This window comes from Planococcus citri, chromosome 3, assembly GCF_950023065.1.
Source record: "Planococcus citri chromosome 3, ihPlaCitr1.1, whole genome shotgun sequence".
Lineage (NCBI taxonomy): Eukaryota > Metazoa > Arthropoda > Insecta > Hemiptera > Pseudococcidae > Planococcus > Planococcus citri.
In genome coordinates, this window is record NC_088679.1 from 67,965,256 (window position 1) to 67,988,549 (window position 23,294).

At 37.4% G+C, this 23,294-nt stretch overlaps 1 protein-coding gene and 1 long non-coding RNA gene across 7 annotated transcripts in view; one reads left to right on the forward strand and one right to left on the reverse strand.

Annotated features, from left to right (window-relative positions):
- Mccc2 (methylcrotonyl-CoA carboxylase subunit 2) overlaps positions 1 to 23,294 on the reverse strand; it is a 121,331-nt gene that overhangs the window by 80,727 nt on the left and 17,310 nt on the right. For 2 of the 6 annotated variants that reach the window (XM_065354087.1, XM_065354082.1), the window contains exons 12-13: positions 16,086 to 16,171; positions 15,133 to 15,437 (exon numbers count right to left, since the gene is read on the reverse strand). The exons of 1 other annotated variant lie outside the window; for it this stretch is intronic. In XM_065354087.1, the coding sequence (XP_065210159.1) occupies positions 15,317 to 15,437; positions 16,086 to 16,171 (207 nt within the window). In that variant the 3' untranslated portion in view covers positions 15,133 to 15,316. Of the gene's footprint in view, positions 1 to 15,132; positions 15,438 to 16,085; positions 16,172 to 23,294 lie in introns of those variants that run through there. 3 more of the 6 variants (XM_065354085.1, XM_065354084.1, XM_065354083.1) reach the window with 2 other exon arrangements.
- Positions 130 to 2,582, forward strand: LOC135838450 (uncharacterized). The gene is made up of 2 exons (XR_010557414.1): positions 130 to 2,256; positions 2,324 to 2,582. It is a non-coding gene; the product is annotated as an uncharacterized LOC135838450 (long non-coding RNA).

Consider the following 23,294-nt stretch of genomic DNA (forward strand, 5'->3'; position numbering starts at 1 on the left):
GGTCATCTCAGAAAGGCAAATTTATCTAATACGACCTGCGTATTTTCCATTCGATTTATCACACGACTTCCAAAATGGCAAGCACGAGGAGTAGAGGGCTTTAAATGACCATTAAATGCGTATTGCGTACGTGTGCGGTGTTTTATTGATGAGGTGAGACGACGTGCTTGCTCAAGTGTGACGTAAAATTAGCATTCGGTGGAAAATTTTTTTCTCATTTTCAACTTGCGCATTGCATATTTTATAATACGTACCTTACGAGAGTACCTTACCTATTTAGTTGCGGGTGACTTATAATAATGCACGTACGTATTGTCGTATGTACCTAACCTATGTAAAAGAACATAACAAATGGCAACGTTAAGTTTACGTGCAAATTCTTGTTCTGGTGTACCCTGCTCCCCCTCTTTGTGCAGGTTTTTCTATTCCAACTCGACAAAGTTTTACCGGTATGTGTATTGATTTTTGCAGTATTGTAATGTTGTCTTTGGACTGTGTGCTCGTCAACCTTTGCTTTGGCAGTCTAGTGTAAAGACCACCCCCCCCCCATCCTGTATGAGAATTTCTAAGGCTTTTGTATGACTGAGAAGTGAGAAGCGAGAGAAATGTGCAGAGGGAGAGGTGGAGCTTTTACTTAGTTATGGTTCGACGATGATGTTTGACGTTTTGTTTGAATTGATATCGTTACCGATCTCGTATACGAGCTTTCTAGGGTTTGTTATTATTGTGTCGTTTTAAATACGAGAAAGCTTTTACGCTGCAGTAGTCCTTTTCGTGTCAGGTTGCCAAGGTGACATAGTTATAATGCTGAGGTATTCTTGGCGGTGAAGATTTTTCAGACTTCGGGGTTATTTGCTTTGTTTTTTCAAGGTTATTATATATATTTTTTGATATTTTCGAAGTTTTCAAGATCATTTTGTACATTGAGAAAAATGATTCGGTAATGGACTGAAAAACAAGGTAATTTTTGGACATGCTCTAAAACTCGACAACTGTTCCAAACCGTTCAGTAAACAACCTTATATATGTTGGTGTTGAATTTTTGGCTTCTAAAGATTACCGAACAAAGGTATACCTACGGTTGAAATAGTTCAATCCAGTTTGTAGTTTGAGAAAAATATTACCTGCGTATAATCTTGACCTTTTCATTTTTTTATAGTAGTAAATTTATTTGTATGTCATTAAATTGTTCCGATCAAATGGAAATAGGTATAGAAATGTTATTGTGTATCTACTCCATTTTATTTCATACCTACGTATAGAAATCAATGGAAGAAAGGAAGAATATCATTACCAAACTGCAGTGAGTGAATATTACTAAAAAAAATAGGAATCATTACAAAACATTTTAGGAAAGTTGTGACATGACTAGATTTTTGGAATGGTTATATGTTACATGTGAAATAGTTACTTTTTTGAATAGTAATCATTACTTCTTTTATGCGGTAATGTTTCTAAAACATTAATTCAACCATTCAATCCTGTTTTGGTAACCATTCCAAAAATCTAGTCATGTCACAACTTTCCTAAAATGGTTTGTAATGATTCCTATTTTTTTAAAAAACCATTCCAAATTTTTACTTTCAGTGTGCTGTGCGAATTTCATAATAGCCATGAGACACATTCTGTAAATTTGCAATACTTCTATCTAAGACAATACTTTAATCCTACCATAAAATTAACTTGACAAATAAAACATAGCAATTTCTAAACTCGAGGAACGTTACCATAAGAATGGAAGAAAACAATACGTAATTCCAGAAGTAACCCTACAAATACATGACAGCTCCTCTAAAATATTCAAGTACCCGTATTACTCGACGAAATTACTCTCTTATGTACATAAGGAATTAGATTCTTGGCTTCCTGCGATAGGACGATACACGATGGCCTGATGGCGATAAAAGGAAAATGCTACCGAATGTTTCGCTCCACATTCCGTACTACATATAAAAAATACCCATATAACAACTTGAACACCGGAGAATTATTTCTAGTTTTTAGTTTTTTCTTCAATTTGTTTTAGAATTACGTCACGATAGTTTATTTTCATTCTGCACCACTTGGTATATTTGTAACTTAGTATGAAGTACTCGCAACATTGCGAGTAGAAGTATTTTAATCAGTATATATTTTTTAAACCAAGTTAATTATTTTAGTCTTAGATCTTAGAATTATCCCATATCTTCAACTTTAATTTAAACCTCGGAAAATTGTCTTAATAATAAATTCGTGTCATTCAAACCAAGATTACAAGTAAGTATTTTTCTATTTGATGATACATATCTTAAAGTTCATTTTCTGACAATAGTTCAAATTGCAGAAGCTCTTCTATGATTCAGTTTTCAAATGAATCCGATTCTGAATCGGACTCGATGGACTCGCGATTCACGATTCAATGTTACTACATATTTTATTTTTGCTCCACGGTCCAATTCCAAAACGTATGTTCTCGAAATATTGGTCCAGCTGTGATTGGTGCGCTCAAGGAAGAAAACTAGAATGAGCAAAGCTTGAATTTTTTGATATGTACTACTTTTTGAAAAAATTTTAAAGAGCTCAATAAACTTGATATTGCTATATTTCTCATATATTTTCAACATTTATAATTATGGTTCTCTGGTAAATGCTACAATATTCATCAATTACCACCATTTATACATAATAATATTGATGATTTCAAAAATAATCATAATTAAATGCAGAAACGTGGTAGTAGAAGAGCTATACCCACTGCGATTGCCCTGAAATAACTGAAAGCTGGGACTGGTCTCAAAAGTTAGTATACATACCCCTATTTTAAAAGCACTCGGTCTGCCAAGCCGCAGCTGCTGCTTTAAAGCTCAGCGAAAGCTCAAAAGTTCACAATTTTTCTGAACTTTTGCCCCAGAAAACTGATGGCTCAAATTGGTGCCAAATTATAGCATTTTTCGCGCTGAATCCGAATATGTAGGTCTGCCGACCCTAAAGTGCTGCCAAAGCCCCGCCAGACTGGTGTAAAGGGGGGTCAAATTTCGCAAATTTCATCTTTTTGGGCTAAATTCGCATAAAAAGCTATAAAATCGATTTAAAAATGATTTTCAAGCAGTTTAACGAAATGCTCTATGGGTAAAATGATTTTTAGATGCCAAAATTTTTCAAAATTTTCATATTTTGGGGGGTGGGGCATAAGGGGCGTGTCGAAAAATTCACCAAATATGGCCTTGTGATACATCAAAATATATGTTTTTTGGGCCACGGAATTCGATTATGGCAATATTTTTCACATCACCCAGTCCCCCGACCCGCAGCTGCTGCTTTAAAGTTCAGTGACAGCTCAACTTGAAATTTACCAAATTTACTCCCCCTTTGAACCGGTCTGGCGGGGCTTTGGCAGCACTTTAGGGTCGGCAGACCTACATATTCGGATTCAGCGCGAAAAATGCTATAATTTGGTACCAATTTGAGCCATCAGTTTTCTGGGGCAAAAGTTCAGAAAAATTGTGAACTTTTGAGCTTTCGCTGAGCTTTAAAGCAGCAGCTGCGGATTGGCAGACCGAGTGCTTTTAAAATAGGGGTATGTATACCAACTTTTGAGACCAGTCCCAGCTTTCAGTTATTTCAGGGCAATCGCAGTGGGTATAGCTCTTGGACTATGGAGGCAATCCATTCAAATCAGCTCGTAAAAACCGAACAATGATCGATTTCGGAAATCGGTACCAACAGATCTTTCAACAGCGAGATTTTTAAAATAATTTCCCAAGAAATTCGAATCTCTAGAATTGTTTTCAACATCAGACCTATTAAATTAAGTAACTATCAGTCTAAATCTGCAATCAACATTTTACCCCTCGATCCCTTCTCTCACAAATGAAGTAAGTAAATTGTCCCTACTGAACGAAGCGGATTTTTCAGCAAGAAAACACATCTTCATAAACAGAAAAAAAAACAGAACCTGTGTACATGTATTATACAAGTAAAAATTTTTTCTTTGCTATCTTTTCATGGATATCATCATAGTAAGATCAAGTTCTACTTTCGGTGTAATTAGAAATAATGAATATGTTCAGATAATATTTACGCTCTCTATCGGTATTAGTTACCATTTACCTCGTCTGTATATTTTCCCTTATCTCTCTATCAGTCCACTATCATCCGAATGTGTATCATAACGTGTAAATATAGCAAGTATGCTTTAATGAGTATTTCTTTCTTTTTTACTCGAATATACGCAAAACAAATGGTCCTTCCGACCTGAATATCAGTTAACTCGAATATTAATCACTCGTTTCTCTCGTTTAAATCGATTAAAGTGCAATCGCGTATGTGTTTTAATTGATCTCGAACATCTCTCGGAAAACGAAAGTTTTCACCTCGTCACCTCGTTTACTCGCTCCTGTGTTCCTGTTAAGGGAAATCTACCCGAAACCAACTCGAATTCAACTCGTTCCAGCTTCATTCGAATCAACCTGTAAGTCTTTCATCGTAATTTACTTCGTTGTGCTGAAAAAAGCTGTCCGTTTCTGCTGCAAAAAACCAAAAAGCAGCAAGCTTCGACAATCCGGTGCTGTTACATTGTTTCACAACGCCGATACGTTCGAACCCCGCTTGCCGCACCCGCCAGCTCACCGAAAATCATCGTACCTCGTCCTACCTCGCCTATCAACGTTCCTGCTACACACACGCTCGTCTCTCCGCACCCCGGACCTCGTATCAGCAGCAGCAACGCTCGTTTCTCATCGTCTCGACTCGGAAATCGCCGTACGAAGCCAGTACTCTGTGTTATCACGTACTGAAACGTACCCCTCGCCGCGCCTACTCCGTAAAAGGCTCACACAACTCGTTCCTCGCAGTTTCTGCTGTTATCAACGCAGAAAACACGTAAATATTCTCGCTACCTCGCATTCTCGACGCGCCTTGATCAATAGAAATTATTCATCATGCCATCTGATGATGAAGATTTTGGAGATCTGACGTATGATCAGTGTACACGTAACAAACGACTGCTGACCAAAAATCTGAACTATGATCAAGCTGATGCACTAGCTAAATTGAATGAACAACCATCGCAAGATTTAGTTCATCAAATTGGTGCTATACTCGATTTGTGGTTGAAACAGCTTAGAAAATTAGAAGCTCTAGACCAGCAAATTCTCGACCTACTCGATCCTAAGGCCTACAAAGATGCCAAAGAGCTGGAAAAGGCTGAAGATGAAGTTGTGAAACCCTACAACGATTCTCGAAAGAAATTCAACGAAGCCAAAGGTTTGTTGAGTGCAATGGCAGCTCGCATCAACAAAGCTGATCAAGCTGCTCAGCAAATGGCTAAAGCTCGTAAATCCATGGATTCGTCATTCGTTGGTGAAAATATGCTCGGAAACCCGCTCGCTAAACTACCAGACATCAAAGTGCCTAAATTCGATGGTGATATTACCAATTTCACTGAATGGCATTCGATGTATGTAGCATTGGTTCATTCGAACGATATGCTGCAACCAGTGCATAAACTCTTCTTCCTCAAAGGTGCTCTCATCAAGGATGCCGAATACCTCCTCAAAGAGACACCAGTGAAAGAGGGTATGTACGAACTCGCATACCAAGCAGTATTGACTGAATATTTCAATGTTCGAGCCATTATTGCTGCTCATTTCGGTAAACTACTCGATATGCCGTCAATTACGTCATCCACATTACGCGATTCGATCAGTAAAATTCGAGCACTTATCAGAGGTTTACAAACATGCGATATCGATGTTGCGAAGATGTCTCCTCTCATAACGTTCATCACTGTTCGAAAACTGCCCGAAAAACTTCGAATAGACTGGGAAAACAGCAACCTAGACTATTCCGCATATCCCTCGTTCGACTCACTCGATAAATTTCTCAGCGCTCGTTGTTTTGCTTACGAAACAGCCAATCTGATGTCTTCTACCTCGAAAGCGACACCAGAAAAAACAAACGGCTCTTCAAAGAAGACAAAATCTACGTTGGCAGTCTCGAGTCCTTCCAGTACTTCGCCGCAGACTACTCAACGAACTCCCTCGACTGTGCTGAAATGTTTCGACTGCGGAGAAGCGCATTACCTCTCACAGTGTCCGAAATTTCAGGCAAAGAACGTCACAGATCGCGAACTGTACGTTACCTCGAAAAAACTGTGCAAAAATTGCTTGCGTCCTGGACACACTAGCAACGTTTGTCGCTCCTCGAAATGTCGCACGTGTGAAAAGAATCATCACACTATGCTTCATCCCGAATCAAAACCAGACCCGAAATCCGATGACCAGACAAAAGCAGTAGTAGCGATTCGTTCCGGTAAAGACGTACTTCTGCCTTCTGCTGTCATCAAAGTGCAAATTGGCAAGAAATTTGTACTCGCTCGTGCCTTAATCGACTCGTGTTCACAAGTCAATCTCGTCACCGAAGCGTTTGTGAACAAACACCATCTCGTTAAACGCCCGTCTGCCTACAGCCTCGAAGGTATTTCATCTCAAACGGTGCATACAAGCTATGTTGTGTCGTTTACGGTGAAATCGCGTTTCAATAAAGCTCAGCTGAAAATCGATGCTGAACTTATTGGCTCACTACCTTACACGATCGACTCGAAAATGCAACGACACGTTGCCACGCTCGAACCAGACCTCGCTCTTGCCGATTCGGAACTCGAAACCAGCCACGTTGACATTCTCATCGGTGCTGAATACGTCAGTCGTATCATGACTGGCAACAAGAAGTTCGTCGGTGATCTCGCATTCGAAGAATCGCTCTTCGGTTGGCTCACGATCGGAGCTGTCAAAGTTCCACCTCTCGAACGAAAATGCTGTTTGCTTAGTACAACAACGCACGATGTACTTGCTAAATTTTGGGAAATTGAAGAAGTTAATCCTCCCAAAATTACTCTCAGCGAACATGAGCTTTGGGAAAACCACTTCCAAAGCACACGAATTTGATTACCCGATGGCAGATTCCAAGTTCGATTACCTTTCAAGGATTCAACTGATAAACTCGCCAACACGTATCCTCAAGCTCTCAGCGCTTTGTTGAAGTACGAGAAATCGCCACTTCGACCTCGATATGCCGAATTCATGCGCGAATATCTCAATCTCGGTCACATGCGTCTCATTAAAGATCCAGATGCAGTACAGCGATACTACATACCGCACTTACCCGTATTACGCGAAGACAGCTCGACAACAAAACTGCGTGTAGTATTCAACGCTTCTGCGAAGAACAAATCTGGTCTTTCTCTGAACGATATCTTGCTGAACGGTCCGATTCGTCAATCGTTTCTATTCGATATTCTCATTCGATGGAGAATTTTCCTAATCGCCTTTTCTGCTGACATCAAGATGATGTATCGTTGCATCGGTATGAACGAAGATGATTGTCGCTTTCAATCAATCTTATGGCGTTTCGATCTCGATCAACCTGTCGAAGTATTCGAGCTCACAACTGTGACATACGGAACAGGTCCAGCCGCTGCCGATTCTACTGCCTGTGTCAACGAAGTAGCTGACACAGAAGTACCCGAAGATGAACCTGAAGTGAAAGAAGCGATAAAGGAAATGACCTATATGGATGATATTCTATCTGGTGCGGAAAACGTTCAAGCAGCTATCGTTAAAGCGCAAAAAATTCACAACGCGCTTATGAAAGCTCAATTTCCTTTGCGTAAATATGTCTCAAACTCGACTGAATTTCTCACCTCGCTCGCTCCTGAACTCATTGAAGAATTGAAACCAGTATCGTTTTGCTCTGATGGAGTTGCAAAAATACTTGGTCTTCAATGGTACCCGAACGAAGATGTGCTGCGTGTTCACCATCAAACGGTGGATACTTCGAAAGTCACTCTCACCAAACGAGTGGTATCCTCGTTAATTGCCAGCATCTTCGATCCGCTCGGTCTCGTAAACCCCATATTGATTCGAGGTAAAATCTTGCTTCAAGAAATATGGCGGCAAGATTTGGCGTGGGATGACCAAATTCCTCACAAAATTGAAAAAAGTTTTCGAGAATACTACCAAGACCTTGAAAAGCTGTTTTCTATTCAAATACCTCGCGCTTACTCGACATTTGCTCCTGATCGATTCGAATTAATTGGATTCAGTGATGCAAGTGAAAAAGCTTATGGTGCTGTCGTCTACATCAAATCGTATTCTTCATCATCAATCGCTGTCTCGCTCGTTGCCTCAAAGTCGAAAGTCACACCGATAAAGGAGCTCAAAGTTCATCGACTCGAATTACTCGGTGCTGTACTGCTCGTTAATCTACTCTCGAATATCTCCAAAATGCTGAAATACGACGTCTCGAAGTCACGAGTCTTCTCAGATTCTCAAGTCGCACTCGCTTGGCTGAAAGGTCCAGCATCTCGATTCGATACCTTCGTACGCAATCGTATCGAACACGTCAACTCGATCATACCGTACGCTCAATGGAGTTACGTCAACACGAAAGAAAATCCTGCTGATTTGGTCACTCGAGGTGTATCTATCGAATCGCTCATCGACAATCAACTTTGGCTCCAAGGACCTAGTTGGTTACAAACCGAAGATACTCCGAAAGTCGAAATTAGTTTACCCGAACCACCTGAAAAACGTCGAACTGTATTGCTGTTATGTCAAGCAACTACAGAAGCATTCATCAGCGAATATTCATCGTACGAAAAGCTGATTCGAATGGTTCGATTGTTTGTAACGTTCTACGCTCGATTATCTCATTACCAATTGCGAATTTCGAAGATCATGTTCGAAGATCCACGATTACCGATTTACATCATCGCTCGAATTTCTCAGCTTACTTGGTTCAAGAACGAAATCGAATCAATCCAGAATCAAGTACCTTTGAAATCTCGTAACACACTCGCTTCGATAAGTCCCTTTCTCGATCAGTTTGGAGTACTCCGGGTAGGAGGAAGGCTTCGAAATAGTCGCTTCTCTTACGACGTTAAGCACCCGATCATCTTACACGGACAGTCCGAGTACGCCAAACTACTCGCTCGACACATTCACGAAAAGTATTACCACGCATCACAATCGTTTACTCGATCATTCATACTCAGTCGCTACTGGATAGTTACTGGAGTTCGGCGACTAGTGAAAAACACCATCGATAATTGCGTCTGGTGTACTCGAATGAAAGCTCAGACAGTTAGCCAAATCATGGGTGATTTGCCTACTGAACGCTTAACCATCGCTCGTCCGTTTACCAATGCCAGTGTCGATTACGGCGGTCCTTTCATGATCAGATGTACTAATCATCGAACACCAAAGTACATCAAATGTTATGCCGCTTTCTTCGTTTGCTTGGTGACTCGCGCTGTATTCATCGAACCTGTGTCCAATCTCTCGACGACTGCGTTTTCAGCCGCTTTTCAACGCTTCCGGAATCGCCGAGGTACTCCTGCGATAATGTACTCCGATAACGGAACGAATTTCGTTGGTGCTAAGAACGATCTCGAGAAAAATAATCCCGAACTCGCACTCGAATGGAAATTTATTTCTCCTAGAACTCCACACCAAGGTGGAGTCTGGGAAGCTGCGGTCAAAGCTGGGAAAAAGCATCTACTAGCTGCGACGAAAGGAGCTGTTCAAACCGAAGAAGAATTCCGAACAGTTCTCACAGCTGTCGAGGCGATCCTCAACTCTCGACCATTATATGCCTCTTGTAATTCGACCGATGTTGAGGAGATCGATGTCCTCACTCCATCCCATTTCCTGATTGGTTCAAGTTTGCTCGAAAAGGACAATCCTAGCCCATTCGATATTACATTGGGCGAAAGATTGACGCTTCAACGTCAGATTATCGAGTCATTCTGGCATAATCTGAAATCGAGCTATCTTGCCAAACTTCAGACTCGCTCGAAATGGAAAAAAGCCGAACCGAATCTTTCAATCGGTGATATCGTCATATTGAAAGAAAATTCGTCGCCATGTTCATGGCCCCTCGGAAGAATCATCGATGGCAAACCTGATGCCAAAGGCCACCTACGAAAGGTCTCCGTTAAGGCCAAAGGATCGATTTTCCAACGAGGTGTCCAGGAATTGGTCAAACTTCCAGTCGAAACGAAAATCGCTGGAGAATAACGTTCGAATAATTTTAAACTCGTTTCGGATGTTCGAATAATGTAAATAATTGTTCCTTTTCATGTAAATTATTGCATTTTATTCACTCGTTAATTTTTAAATTGTTTTTTGTTTTTTTTCTACTCGCTCGAATGTAAATATCATACGTAATCGTAATTTCTCGTTGTATAGTTTAAGTACTACTCGAATGTATATAATTTATTTATATTTATTTCTCAAGACCCTTGGTCTTCCTGGGGGAGCTTTGTTCAGATAATATTTACGCTCTCTATCGGTATTAGTTACCATTTACCTCGTCTGTATATTTTCCCTTATCTCTCTATCAGTCCACTATCATCCGAATGTGTATCATAACGTGTAAATATAGCAAGTATGCTTTAATGAGTATTTCTTTCTTTTTTACTCGAATATACGCAAAACAGAATACTCATGGCAGCTGGTGAAGAATGAAAATACGAAATTTTCACTCACAAACTATAAATAACTGATATAAAATTTGAGAATTCAATCATAAATCTAGAATAAGTTGCAGTTTTTCGTTTCAAATACTTACACACTTAACTTCCTTTTCATTTCAAATGCGGAAGTTGGTTGATTTTAATAAAATTAAAAAGTAATACTTATCGGCTGTCAACACCATAAAAAATTCTATTTTCAAAATAAAATCATATTTTTTGCTAATCATAATGTACCCAGAACTAACAGAAACTAGACACGTGTGCGTATCACCATGTCTCCAAATTACGAAATAAGTATTTAATTGTTTTTCAGTCGAGTTTAGGTACATCGTCTTTAAATTACAAAATTTCGAATCAATTTTCAGAATTCCATATTTCCCCCAAATTATACGTATAATTTTTGGAATTTACATTTTGCTTCTAAAAATTACGTTGGTATTACTACAACTGTGGGCATGCAATCAAAGTCAGAGTAATTGATGTACAGATGTAAGCGACCTTCTTTCTACGACTGGTTACAATATGTCCAATTGCTTTCAACTCGAGCAAAAACCATCCGATTTCCACAAAGAAATACCTGCTAGGTACATTGAAAGCTGATTAATCAGCTCAGAAATAAATGTGAAAAAACGAACGAACGAACGAACGAACGAACGTATGCCAGCATAAATACCTTCGTAGCACACCCTCTCATATTAAGTATAAATTATATTATTTAAGTAACGAGACCGTTATATAAGGGTAGTCAAAGGGGGCGAGGCGAGGCGAGGCGAGGCGAGGCGAGGCGAGGCGAGGCGAGTGTAAACTATATCAAACGTCTTTCAAGCGTGAAGAAATTACACAAATATGTATCTACATTACGTACACCTCGGTATACAATTATCGAGCTGATAAAAACACCTGTTTTTTCGAGCTTGTTTCGCTTCGATGGACGCTTCGAATTTCGCATCGTTCGTATCAATAAACGTGATGACGAGCGAGAATTTCGAATTACACTTCGACATCGATAGAAATATCATTCATGTAATGATTATCGTATCTTGTATCGATTATTATGTACTTACCTACAATAATGTTTTATTCTGTTTGAAAAGAAATTTAAAAACGATTTTAGCAAATGATCAAAAAAACGTAGGTATATGGAATGATAATGTGGTTACGAATCGAAGAGATATGATTGTAAGTAGTCATTTTTCTCTTATAAGACATCGTTATTAAAAAATTTCCCAGCCATTAACTTACTTATCTAATATCTTCAATTTTTTTTAAAATGTCAATTCTCGATACCACAAATCACAATCCTTTGCTTCACGTTATATTAGTAAACCATCGAGCCTCCAGGAGTACATCTACAAAAAATTTGAGCGAAATCGAAGCATTGACTCTACCTCATATTCAATTCGAATTAATACCCTAAGCCATGGCTGAGTAACTGAAAACTTCCAGTTCATTCAGATTTTACTGATCCCTTCTTCACCAATACCAAAAAAGTACACTCTCATAATATGAGAGTTCTTTTAAGGTTTAACCCCCCCCCCCCCGGTGCCTCATAAAAAAATACGCTCTCTACATTTAAAAATTATTTTTCAGGTTACATGCCCCTATCTTCACTGGAGTAAGTTTTCAAAATAGGATGAACAATGAGGTACTCTTCCACAAAAATATTGTAACTGGTTCGCAGGACTGGGATTTTTCACTACTTTCTCAGCATTAAATCCAAATTTTTTCGCTTCGAACAATAAATTAGGGGAAAATGAAACTATTCGTTTCTTCAAGATGAAGACCGATTTCTGAATCAACGTCTTTGAAACGTAATCTTTCCTCAAAATATGACATGTACAATACCTACCTATCGATACTTAAATGGTTCTCACTAGAATGATCTCAAGATTAGGAACACGACATTTTAGGGCATCCACTTTCTCGAAGAAATTATTTTCCCCGACTTTTCCCGGCAGGTTTTTTAGACCAATTTTCCCAACTTTTCAGATCCTTTAGATTTTAATTACGTTTTAATTCGGGAAAGAGGGAGGGGAGTGAATTTTTGATAGGGAGACTTCCAATTTATCCAAGTCAAAATTTTTTGAAATTGAAAAATGTCTATTTTCAAAAAGAAGAAGAAGAGATAGAAAAATGGGAGGGGGATACAAAGGTTGATTGAGGAATAATGGAATATTTGGGTAAAAAAAATGGACGCTTCCTTCTTTGGCAACTTCGAAAAAATAGGACATTATATTACAATCCATACAGAAAACAAGACTTTTACTGCACTTTATAGGGAGAAAACAACACTTTTTGAACATTTAGGTAACAAGCAAAAATGTTGGTACAAATTGGGACTTTTTAACAAATTTTGTTTCACAATTCTAGAAAAAACATAAAAACGTTGAAAAAAAAACTTTTTGACAAAAATATTGCGATTTTTTGACAATTTTCACAATTTTTTTCTTCGAAGTACGGTTTTTATAAAAACCTAACTTTTTAAGCAATTTCGCCAAAAAAAACAGGACTTCTGACAGCTAAGCCAAAATGCACATTCAGGAAACAAGCAGGATAATTTTAGCATTTTTTGTAAAAATTAGTACCTTTCGACAAAGATGGAAAAAATTAGCATTTTGTAGATGTTTTGTTAAGAAATCAGTAGAAGGGAAGGGGGGGGGGGTAACCATATTCTCGTATGACGATAGAATAATGACAAAAATTCTCGAGCAAAATGCGAAATTTTCTTTAAAAAAATTAAGAAAAATTCGAATAATAAAAGTTTCCTGAAAAATGAAACTTTTTCAAAGTTGAACAAAAAGTAATAAAATTTAATAATAAAGAGATTTATTCATGATTTTTCATATGTATTTAGCAGATCATCGCGATTCCATAAAGTGAGATTTATTGTTCAACGTAAAAAATTCAAAACAGGCTCGTAAAAATCAACAAACCCTCTTTAAATTAAATAAAATTATGTTTAAAACTCTTCTGTCTTATGAGGCATCTTCAATCGCTAAGGGAACTCTATTAATTGGCTATTTGAAAATGACCAAAAAACAAGATGCTCATCCACGTGCCCAAAGTCTCCCCTTTTACTTATATTGTCCAAAATTGCAAAATTCAATTTATAAATACATGTAAGGGAGAGACTTAAAATCGGTTCAATTTCCGAATTTCGCGACTACAGTTTAATTTCAAGTTTCGTCGTCAGTTTATTTCCGAATAGATCGCGAATTTATTTATTTTCTAATCATTTTTTAAAGCCCTTGCAATTTTTATAGGAATATCAATTTTATTCGATTTATTTTCGCCTCAATTTCTTATAGTATTCGAATTTTCAATTTTTATCTCTATTTTTTTGCGAATTTATTCGTTTATCTTCGTCATTCCGGGAATTCGTTCGTTTTTCATCGAAAACAATAATTTTCTTGGAATAACGAGAATTACCCAATTGGAAGTTTTATTTTATTTTATTAATTTATTAAAAATTTAAATTTCATGGTAAATTAAATTAAATTATCACCTTTTATTTTTCAATTTATAAAATTTTGAATTCTAATAAAAATAAATTTTAAATTTATAAAATTCTTTCCATTAAGTAATATACCACAGTTTATCGAATAATTTGATGAAACTATGATAAGATTAAAATTAACACAATAACACTCATGCAGTAAGTCACGTCAAAAAAAATACCTAATATAAAATAATAAGTGTTTTGCCAATTGTGTAAGCATAAATTTCCTGATTTCGGAGTAAAAATGTAAAATTTCCTTGACATTTCCAAGACTTTTCCAGAGAAGGGTGAAATTCCTCGACTTTTCTCGTTATCCTCATACATCCCTCTCTTAATTTTCTCAATTTGAGTAGAAAACGAGAAAGGACAGAAAAACATCTCAAAAATCTCTAAATCGATTCTACAACATTCCAACCATAAATGAATCGAATAATTCGACTTCATAAGCCCATTTTCAATATTTTCATCGCACGAACAAAATAATACAAAATTGCATCGGATCCGATCCTATCCAAACCCCCTTTACCATCTCTTAACATTCGTCAAAAGCATCCTCCCCCCCACCTTCGAGCTCACCTCGCACCCTACCCTCAATCCGAGCGGAATAATCTCATCTCATTAAAAGACACCGAGACCGAGAGGAATAAATTAGGTCAAAATGTACCATTCGGTGGCACTGGGTTCAATTGTTATACTGCACGGACGACGACGTCATCGTTATCGTCACACAGACATCGAGGGATAGAGTGAGACAGAGCAACAGTCATAGAGAAAGAGAACGATATACGCAGCCACAGGGCGGAGGATCGAACGGGTTAAAGTACACAAAACCCAGCACCAGCAGCCACCGTTATATTTGATAGCTTTTCAAATAATTAATCGCTTCGATCGTGTGTGTGTGTAATATAAGTGTATCGCACAGATATGCAGACATACGTCATCGTACGTATATTCAATATCCTCATCGTACTTGTATACGTAGAGCTAGGTACGAAAAAAATAAATCACACATGTATTCGACGTACGTGTACAACGTCAACGTAAGTTAATACCATCTAAAATATAAAATTTCCCCCATAATTGGAAAAAAGAGGAAATAAATTGTTGAAAAAAAAAATAATAAAAAAAAACATAACAGTATATTGCACGTGAAAGTATATAGGTGTATCATGAACACTCTTATAGTAAAAAAAAAAAATGGAAAAATGATATAAAAGATGATATACCCAACCCTGTATTATGATACGATGTCGTAAAAAACGTACGGTAGGAAGGTATCCGAAATAAATCATCGTTCATCATCACATCCTAAAAATGCCATATTGAGGTCGATCCGGTATAGGTGCTTTTAGACAAATACTCAAACACAACGATAATATATCCCTGGTGGAGGCCGGATCTATGACACCGTCATCCCACAATCTGTAAATTGGTCTCGATTCGTTATTCTCTTCATTATAAGATAATTTTCATGCACGTATAAATACGTTAGACCCATACCACAGTGTGTTATCATTCATGAGAGCACATAATGTATACGTAAATCCTATTCCCATTCCCATTCGTACAGAGAGATCTAAAAATACCCATTTTCACCTGATCACCTTTTCTGTAAGGGTAGAAGGGGTACCGGGGGAAGGCGAGGGAAATCCCACACGATCGTATAAATCGGTGTATGACACGTTGTTAAGCATGTACTCACATACCCTTCACCCGAAAGCACAGCTCGTCTCGTCTGATCGCTTTCCTTACGCATATTTAAGTTTTAATTTAGCCACCACGACGACGATGGTGGATCTGGGTCTGGGTTCTCGTTTCTAAGCACACCTTGGCCAGCAGCCAATTACACCGGTACATTTTTTGGCACGTTCAAGGATTTCAAGTACACGGTACTCGTACATATATATATACGAATACCATCGGTGACATAACTCTTTTTGTCTTTTACATAATAAAAAAAAAAGTCATCCGTCTCCTCTCTGTAGTGGTATCGAACGAGACGAGCAAATCATTCAAAATTTCACAAATTTAACACCGTAACCCAGAAGTAAAAAATATTGGTTATGTTACCTGGCGCTCGCATAGTATGCTTGACTTTCTTCTTGAAATTGGTTCAAGATTTGCTGTTTAAGTTTACCTTTTTCTTCTTCGTTCAACTGCACATAAAAGAAAAAAAAAGTCAAAAAATTTAATACACACACGAACACAACGTTAGTAATAAATTCAAAATTCAAAACCGAGAACCGGCGAATTCAAACACCGATAAAATCGTAGAGTAAAAATGCTACAAAAACTAACACAACAACGACGACGACTTAGACTTTAATGAATTCATCGTCCATTCAACACGATCCTCGCAAAGGCTGACTTTTTTCCAGTCAAAACTCTCGCTGAAAAAAAAACAACACGATCGTCCAAAAAAAGACACACGAAAAAAAATTCGACACGACGACACGCGACCGACGCTACGTATGTGATTTTTTTTTAGTCGTTTTTTCAAAATGTATAAACAACTAAGTATATCGTCAAAGCATCGGCGCAGAATCTGTACGAAGCTTTTTAAACTTTCGATCAATGATGTGTATTAAAACACTGTAGGTAAGGTACTATAACACTGCACTGCACGGTGGTGGCTACACTAACAACAACAACATCAATAACAACAACAACGGCAGAAACGCTAACACCACCGACTCCGCCACTACCACCAAGAAGTACAATACGTATAACAACGTGCTATACTCTCAAGAAGAAGACCAAAGGGGTATGAATGCGAAGCACTGTGGCGCTTCTAGTATAGAAAATTCGAACTTTCCATAAGCTCGGGCTCGACCAGTCGTGTACGAACGCGTGCTATGCTTTTTAATTTTACTTCACCAAGTCTCCGAACGACGGAGGGCAGACCACCGCATCGAAATGCGGAAGTTTTTTTCGAAACGGAAAAAATTATATTAAAAAAGATTAAAGACTAACGCACCTCCCCTCACCTCCCTCCCCCACCCCGGCTGCGTCGTGCGGTTAGGGAACTGCGAGATGAAATTTTTTCTCATTTTTTTTCTGTTTTATAGGCCTGCTGTCGAAAATTTTGTCGATGTTGTTCGAGCGAGCATGAAATTAAGATTCTGCTTTAATCTCTCTTCTCTTCCTGCCACGTTTTGTAGATGCTCGTTGAAATAGAAATGAAGTAATGATTGCTGGTTTTAGTGATGGAAGAAGATGCGAGGGAGGGTTTGGCTCTGGCTGTTTTTTATCAGCTGACGAGATTACTCGTTGATTTACCAAGATAATAAGAGTCGTTTCAAAAATAATGATTGTAGTTGAAAATAGCAGACGAAATAATTCCTGTAAGTTATTATAAAACTAGACACAAGAATATCTCTGTTCATTTAAGATCAAATTACACAATCGAGTCTGGTTTCAAGTAGATGATAACAAAAAATACGAAGAAAAAGATCGATTGATAAAAATTCCACTAAAGCATGATAAAGTGAATTGAAAAATGATAAAAGTAACGTAAAAATTCATCTATCAGAGTAGAAGTTTGGTAAAATGTACCAATAAACGTGATATAAGAAAATAAAAATCCAAATTTAAGAAAAAAGAAGGAGGGTCATTATGGGCATTTTCGTGCCCCTCGCTACTTCGAGACTTGAATGGTATTTTCTTATAGGGGATGGTCCCTAGTATTAATATTAGGCGATATTTTCCCAGAAAAGCCCATAGGGGGGCTGTGGGGTGGCCCCAAAGTCGAAAATTTCAAAAATTTTTAGAACCACTGCTCGAAAATGTAAAAAATTGAAAGTAGCGAATATATGTTGCTTTAAGGGTAAGCAATGCAGCACGTAACGCTTTTTTCATTTTTGACCTTTTTGGGGGTTGTGGTGGGGGTATTTCTATTTTTGAAAATTTTGAAACCCCCTTTTTTGACCCTTCCCGTCGAGCCCCGCTAATGCCCTTTTCATGGTTTATTGCTACTAGTAGTAAGTTCAATTGATATCATTTGCAACCCCCTCACCAACTTGGCTCATATCGAAAAATTCAATTTTTGACTTTTTTTTGAGGTCCATATTTTGGGAAACCATGAAAAGCTATCGAGGTCCGGTTTGCGGCAAATATGTTGCATTTTACTTCTTAATCGACTGGCACGCTTGAATTTTTATTTCAAGTCAATTTTTGACCTCATTGTTGCAGATCACTTTTGGGGGTGGCGAACTTTGAGAACCCCTGAAAAAAGTTCTGAAGTGATTTTTTCAAACTTTGAGCTGAAATGGTCTTAAATACATGTGTTTAACCAATATAATATGCGAATGCGATATTTTAATACAATTTAGTCATTTTGGCTAATTTTATCAAAAAAAGTAGTGTTTTAACAACAGGCATAGCATTTCCGGCAGAAGTTCTGAAACTTCAATAACACTTTTCTCAGTCCCATTCCAACCGATTTTAAAAATTTTTCAGTATGTTATGTATATCCTTATTAGGTATCCCCACAAAAATTTTCAACCCCCTCCCCTTATATTTACCTTCAAAATGGCGTATTTTTCTACTTATGTTATGCTTTTTAACAATAATAAAAATTGAGGCAGCCAAGTGCTCTGTAGATGAGTGTAGCAAAAAATCTGACGTCATATTCGTGCTCAGCGGTATCGAATCATAAGAAAACTATACCCTACTCATTAATTCTTAGTTATTTTCCCTAAAATTCCCATTTTACCCCCAACCTTCCCTATGACACATTTTTACACCATTTTGAAGGATAAATATGAGGGGAGGGGGTTGAAAATTTTTGTGGGGATACCTAATAAGGATATACATAACATACTGAAAAATTTTCAAAATCGGTTGGAATGGGGCTGAGAAAAGTGTTATTGAAGTTTCAGAAAAGGGGGGCTCTCCAAAAAGGGGAGAGTGTATGTATCTGAAACATTCCACGCGGAAGTTTCTCAATGGTACCTACCTCCCATGCTTATATCAACTCGAACGATTTCGGTGACCATTTCACCCCTCTTAGGCGCCTATAGCCTTTATGTATTTTTCAGTGAACCCCTTCATTTGAATGGTTGCAGTTTCGCCCCTCTTGAACATACAAGGGAAGTTGATACATCATTACATCGGAAATTCGACATAGATTCTTTTATCTAGCCACATATTTTTCGCTAAAATGCAATGCGGGGGAGAAAATGGCGAAAAACTGATTTCGGGGGAGGTTCCACCCCCTTTGAGGGGGTTCCGGACCTCGTAGGGGCCAGGACTTTTAGTAGGTTGTTGAGGGGACCTCTGTGAACAATATCTGCGAAAGATCGGTTTGATATTAATTTTTCCTGCAAAAATGTCTTTAATGACTGGACTAAACCACGAATACACGTAGCTTAACTTTTGCCAGAAAGCTATGCCTGTTGTTAAAACACTACTTTTTTTTGATAAAATTAGCCAAAATGACTAAATTGTATTAAAATATCGCATTCGCATATTATATTGGTTAAACACATGTATTTAAGACCATTTCAGCTCAAAGTTTGAAAAAATCACTTCAGAACTTTTTTCAGGGGTTCTCAAAGTTCGCCACCCCCAAAAGTGATCTGCAACAATGAGGTCAAAAATTGACTTGAAATAAAAATTCAAGCGTGCCAGTCGATTAAGAAGTAAAATGCAACATATTTGCCGCAAACCGGACCTCGATAGCTTTTCATGGTTTCCCAAAATATGGACCTCAAAAAAAAGTCAAAAATTGAATTTTTCGATATGAGCCAAGTTGGTGAGGGGGTTGCAAATGATATCAATTGAACTTACTACTAGTAGCAATAAACCATGAAAAGGGCATTAGCGGGGCTCGACGGGAAGGGTCAAAAAAGGGGGTTTCAAAATTTTCAAAAATAGAAATACCCCCACCACAACCCCCAAAAAGGTCAAAAATGAAAAAAGCGTTACGTGCTGCATTGCTTACCCTTAAAGCAACATATATTCGCTACTTTCAATTTTTTACATTTTCGAGCAGTGGTTCTAAAAATTTTTGAAATTTTCGACTTTGGGGCCACCCCACAGCCCCCCTATGGGCTTTTCTGGGAAAATATCGCCTAATATTAATACTAGGGACCATCCCCTATAAGAAAATACCATTCAAGTCTCGAAGTAGCGAGGGGCACGAAAATGCCCATAATGACCCTCCTTCTTCAAATAAAAAAGGTTTGATTTTAACATTCAGAAAAAATAAGGTAAAACTTCGTGAATAGGAGCCTCAAAAATTACAATTTTGAAAATATTAACTCACAGAACCCTCAAAAACCAACCAAAACGACACGTCACACAGTATTATAATCAATTTTTCCATCTTTAAAATTAATTGAGGTATCTGTGGTAGGGGTCAGGAGGGGTCTAATCAGAAAAATACTCAGATATTTAGACTCAGCACGCCAAAAACCCTAATAGAGGATATGTCACACGGTAAACTCATTTTTTTTCATCATGAGAACCCGAATTGGGGTGTCTGACGATGGGGTTGGAGGGGTCAGATCAAAAAAGTAATCAGATATTCGGACTCAGCACGCCAAAAACCCTAATAAACGATATGTCACACGGTATTCTCATTTTTTTCATCATGAGGAGTGAGGACCCGAATTGGGGCGTCTAAAGAAGGGGTTGGAAGGGTCAGATCAAAAAACCGAGTAGATATTCGGCCTCAGCGTCTTCAAAAACCTAACAAACGATACGTCACACGATATCGTTTACTATTTTCGACTCTAGTCATAATCCCCCCACCCTTTTTTGGAATAAAGGACCAATCATATCACATTTTTCACTCTACTTCATATTTTCGATCGTTTACAGATCTTGAAAGTTGATTAGGCAGATTTCATGATTTTTTTTGTTAATGGGAAGTCGACAAAAACAGCATTTTTCCAAATCCAAACTTAGTACCTCCCCTTAACAGGCCCCCACAAACAAATTGTAACGACTAAATATTTTTTTCATGTTCTACAATTTTTATTTCGAACATTTTTTTAAAATACATATCTGGGTAATTTGAAAAACTTTTGGCACAAAAATAAAAAATGTAGACCCTTTTACCCCCCCCCCCCCCCGCTCCACCAGATATGCACAGATTTTAGAAAAGCCCCAGAATATCCCCTTTCTTGTGATATTTTTCTTTCAATTAAGACCTAAAAGCCTGTACGAGGGCACGTTCAAAAATGATAATTTCCAAGTAAAAAACAGAGCGTGCCTAACTGCCTACATTCTATGCTAGAACGGGCAACTTGTTTATGAAATGAGCCTAATCTGGAAATTGAATCGGTGTGGGTACCTCAATTTGACACTACTGAATTTTTTACAATAGTGTTTGGCATATTTTTTCAAAGCAAATCAGAAAAGTTCTCTCATAAAATAGTCTCTCTCTCAGAAATTGAAGGCATTAATTATTTTAGAAAATTCAAGAAGCAGAAAGATTCATTTTCACATGGTATCCAACGGAATTTTTGTTGTTGAAAAAATCACTACTTACCTACATTTTTTTACTATGTATCTTTTTTCAACCAAATTTTTAGAAAGCTCACCACTCGACCCCCCCTCCCCCCTTCACGCACACAAAAAAATTGACAAAGTTGAATTTTTTACAGGGAGGGAAATTTTCAAAAAAAATTGAAATTGGAAGAAAATTTACCAGCTAAACTGATGCGTCACTCCAACACTGTTGCCAATTTTATCAAAAATAAATTTTTTTTTCAATGATTTGAAGGTTTTTGGTGCGTTTGAATTTATAACATTTTTTCATATTTTTCACTACTTTCACTACTTACCTGTTAGATACCCTGTTACAAGAAGGGAAAAAAGGAATACCCAAATCAATTTTTTGCCGATTATTCACTGTAATATGTCCCCCTCTCACTCATTACATCATTTTTGCATTCGTTTTTTTCAGGAGCTAGGCACATAAGTAAAATTGTGCAGAAAATTTCAAACCTTCAACTATCATAGAGAGTCGACTACCTATTCAAGAAAAATCCAACGTTCCAGAAGGGTCATTCCACGTCAATTGGACCAAGAAGTGGTAGGTGGGTTCGGCGATTTTTTTGAAATTTTTCCTGTGGGAAGACCTTCCGAAGGGATGACCAATGGCGCAAATCGCAGCCCTCTAGCCCATTTTTAACGGCAGCCAGGGGGTGTCAAAGTTTTCAGTGAACCTAAAATATCATCCATTTCATCATTGGATTACTCGATAACCGCGATACCTACCAAAATGGAACTTTTCCCCATAGTTACAGGTTTTGAAAGGCTTTTTGGTTATATCATAAAAATCAGTGTTGCCACTTTTTTTCGTACAAAAAATTAGCTCAAAAAGTTTCGAAATGTAGTTTTTATATCGTTCCGACTTTCAAAAATTCTGAAAAAAATATATTATGGACAACTGTTTACGCTGAACAACATATTAAAAAATTGGGATGGTAATATGTTGCAAAGTCGATTTAAAAAAATTGAAAGTTTGCGAAAAAATGCGATTTTTTGATTCAAAACATGAAAAAAAGTTTTGATAGGTGAAGTTGACCCATTTGACCCCTATTTTTACGTATCCGTTGAAAAAGTTGAAAAAACCCTTTCACTCAATGAAATGAACTCCTCACAAAAAAATCAAAATTCGAAAAAATTCAATTTTTACTTTCAAACATCAAAAAATGTTTAAATTTATTCAGTTGTCTTATTTTGACCTATTTCTGAGGTATTTCATGAAAAAGTTGATAAAAATTACACTCACAACAAAAAAATAAAAATTCGTTCATTTTTGAATTTTTCAGAATTTTGATTTTTTTGTGATGAGTTCATTTCAATGAGTGAAGGGGTTTTTTCAACTTTTTCAACGGATACGTAAAAATAGGGGTCAAATGGGTCAGCTTTACCAATAAAAACTTTTTTTAATGTTTTAAATCAAAAAAATCACATTTTTTTACGAAGTTTAAATTTTTTTAAATCGACTTTGCGACAAGTTACCATCCCAATTTTTTAATATGTTATTCAGCATGAACACTTGTCCATAATATATTTTTTTCAAAATTTTTGAGTGTCGGAACGATATGAAAACTACGTTTTGAAACTTTTTGAGCTAATTTTTTGTACGAAAAAAAGTGGCAACACTGATTTTTATGATATGTATCACCAAAAATCCTTTCAAAACCTCTAACTATGGGAAAAAGTTCCATTTTGGTAGGTATCGCGGTTATCGAGTAATCCAATGATGAAATGGATGATATTTTAGGTTCACTGAAAACTTTGACATCCCCTGGCTGCCGT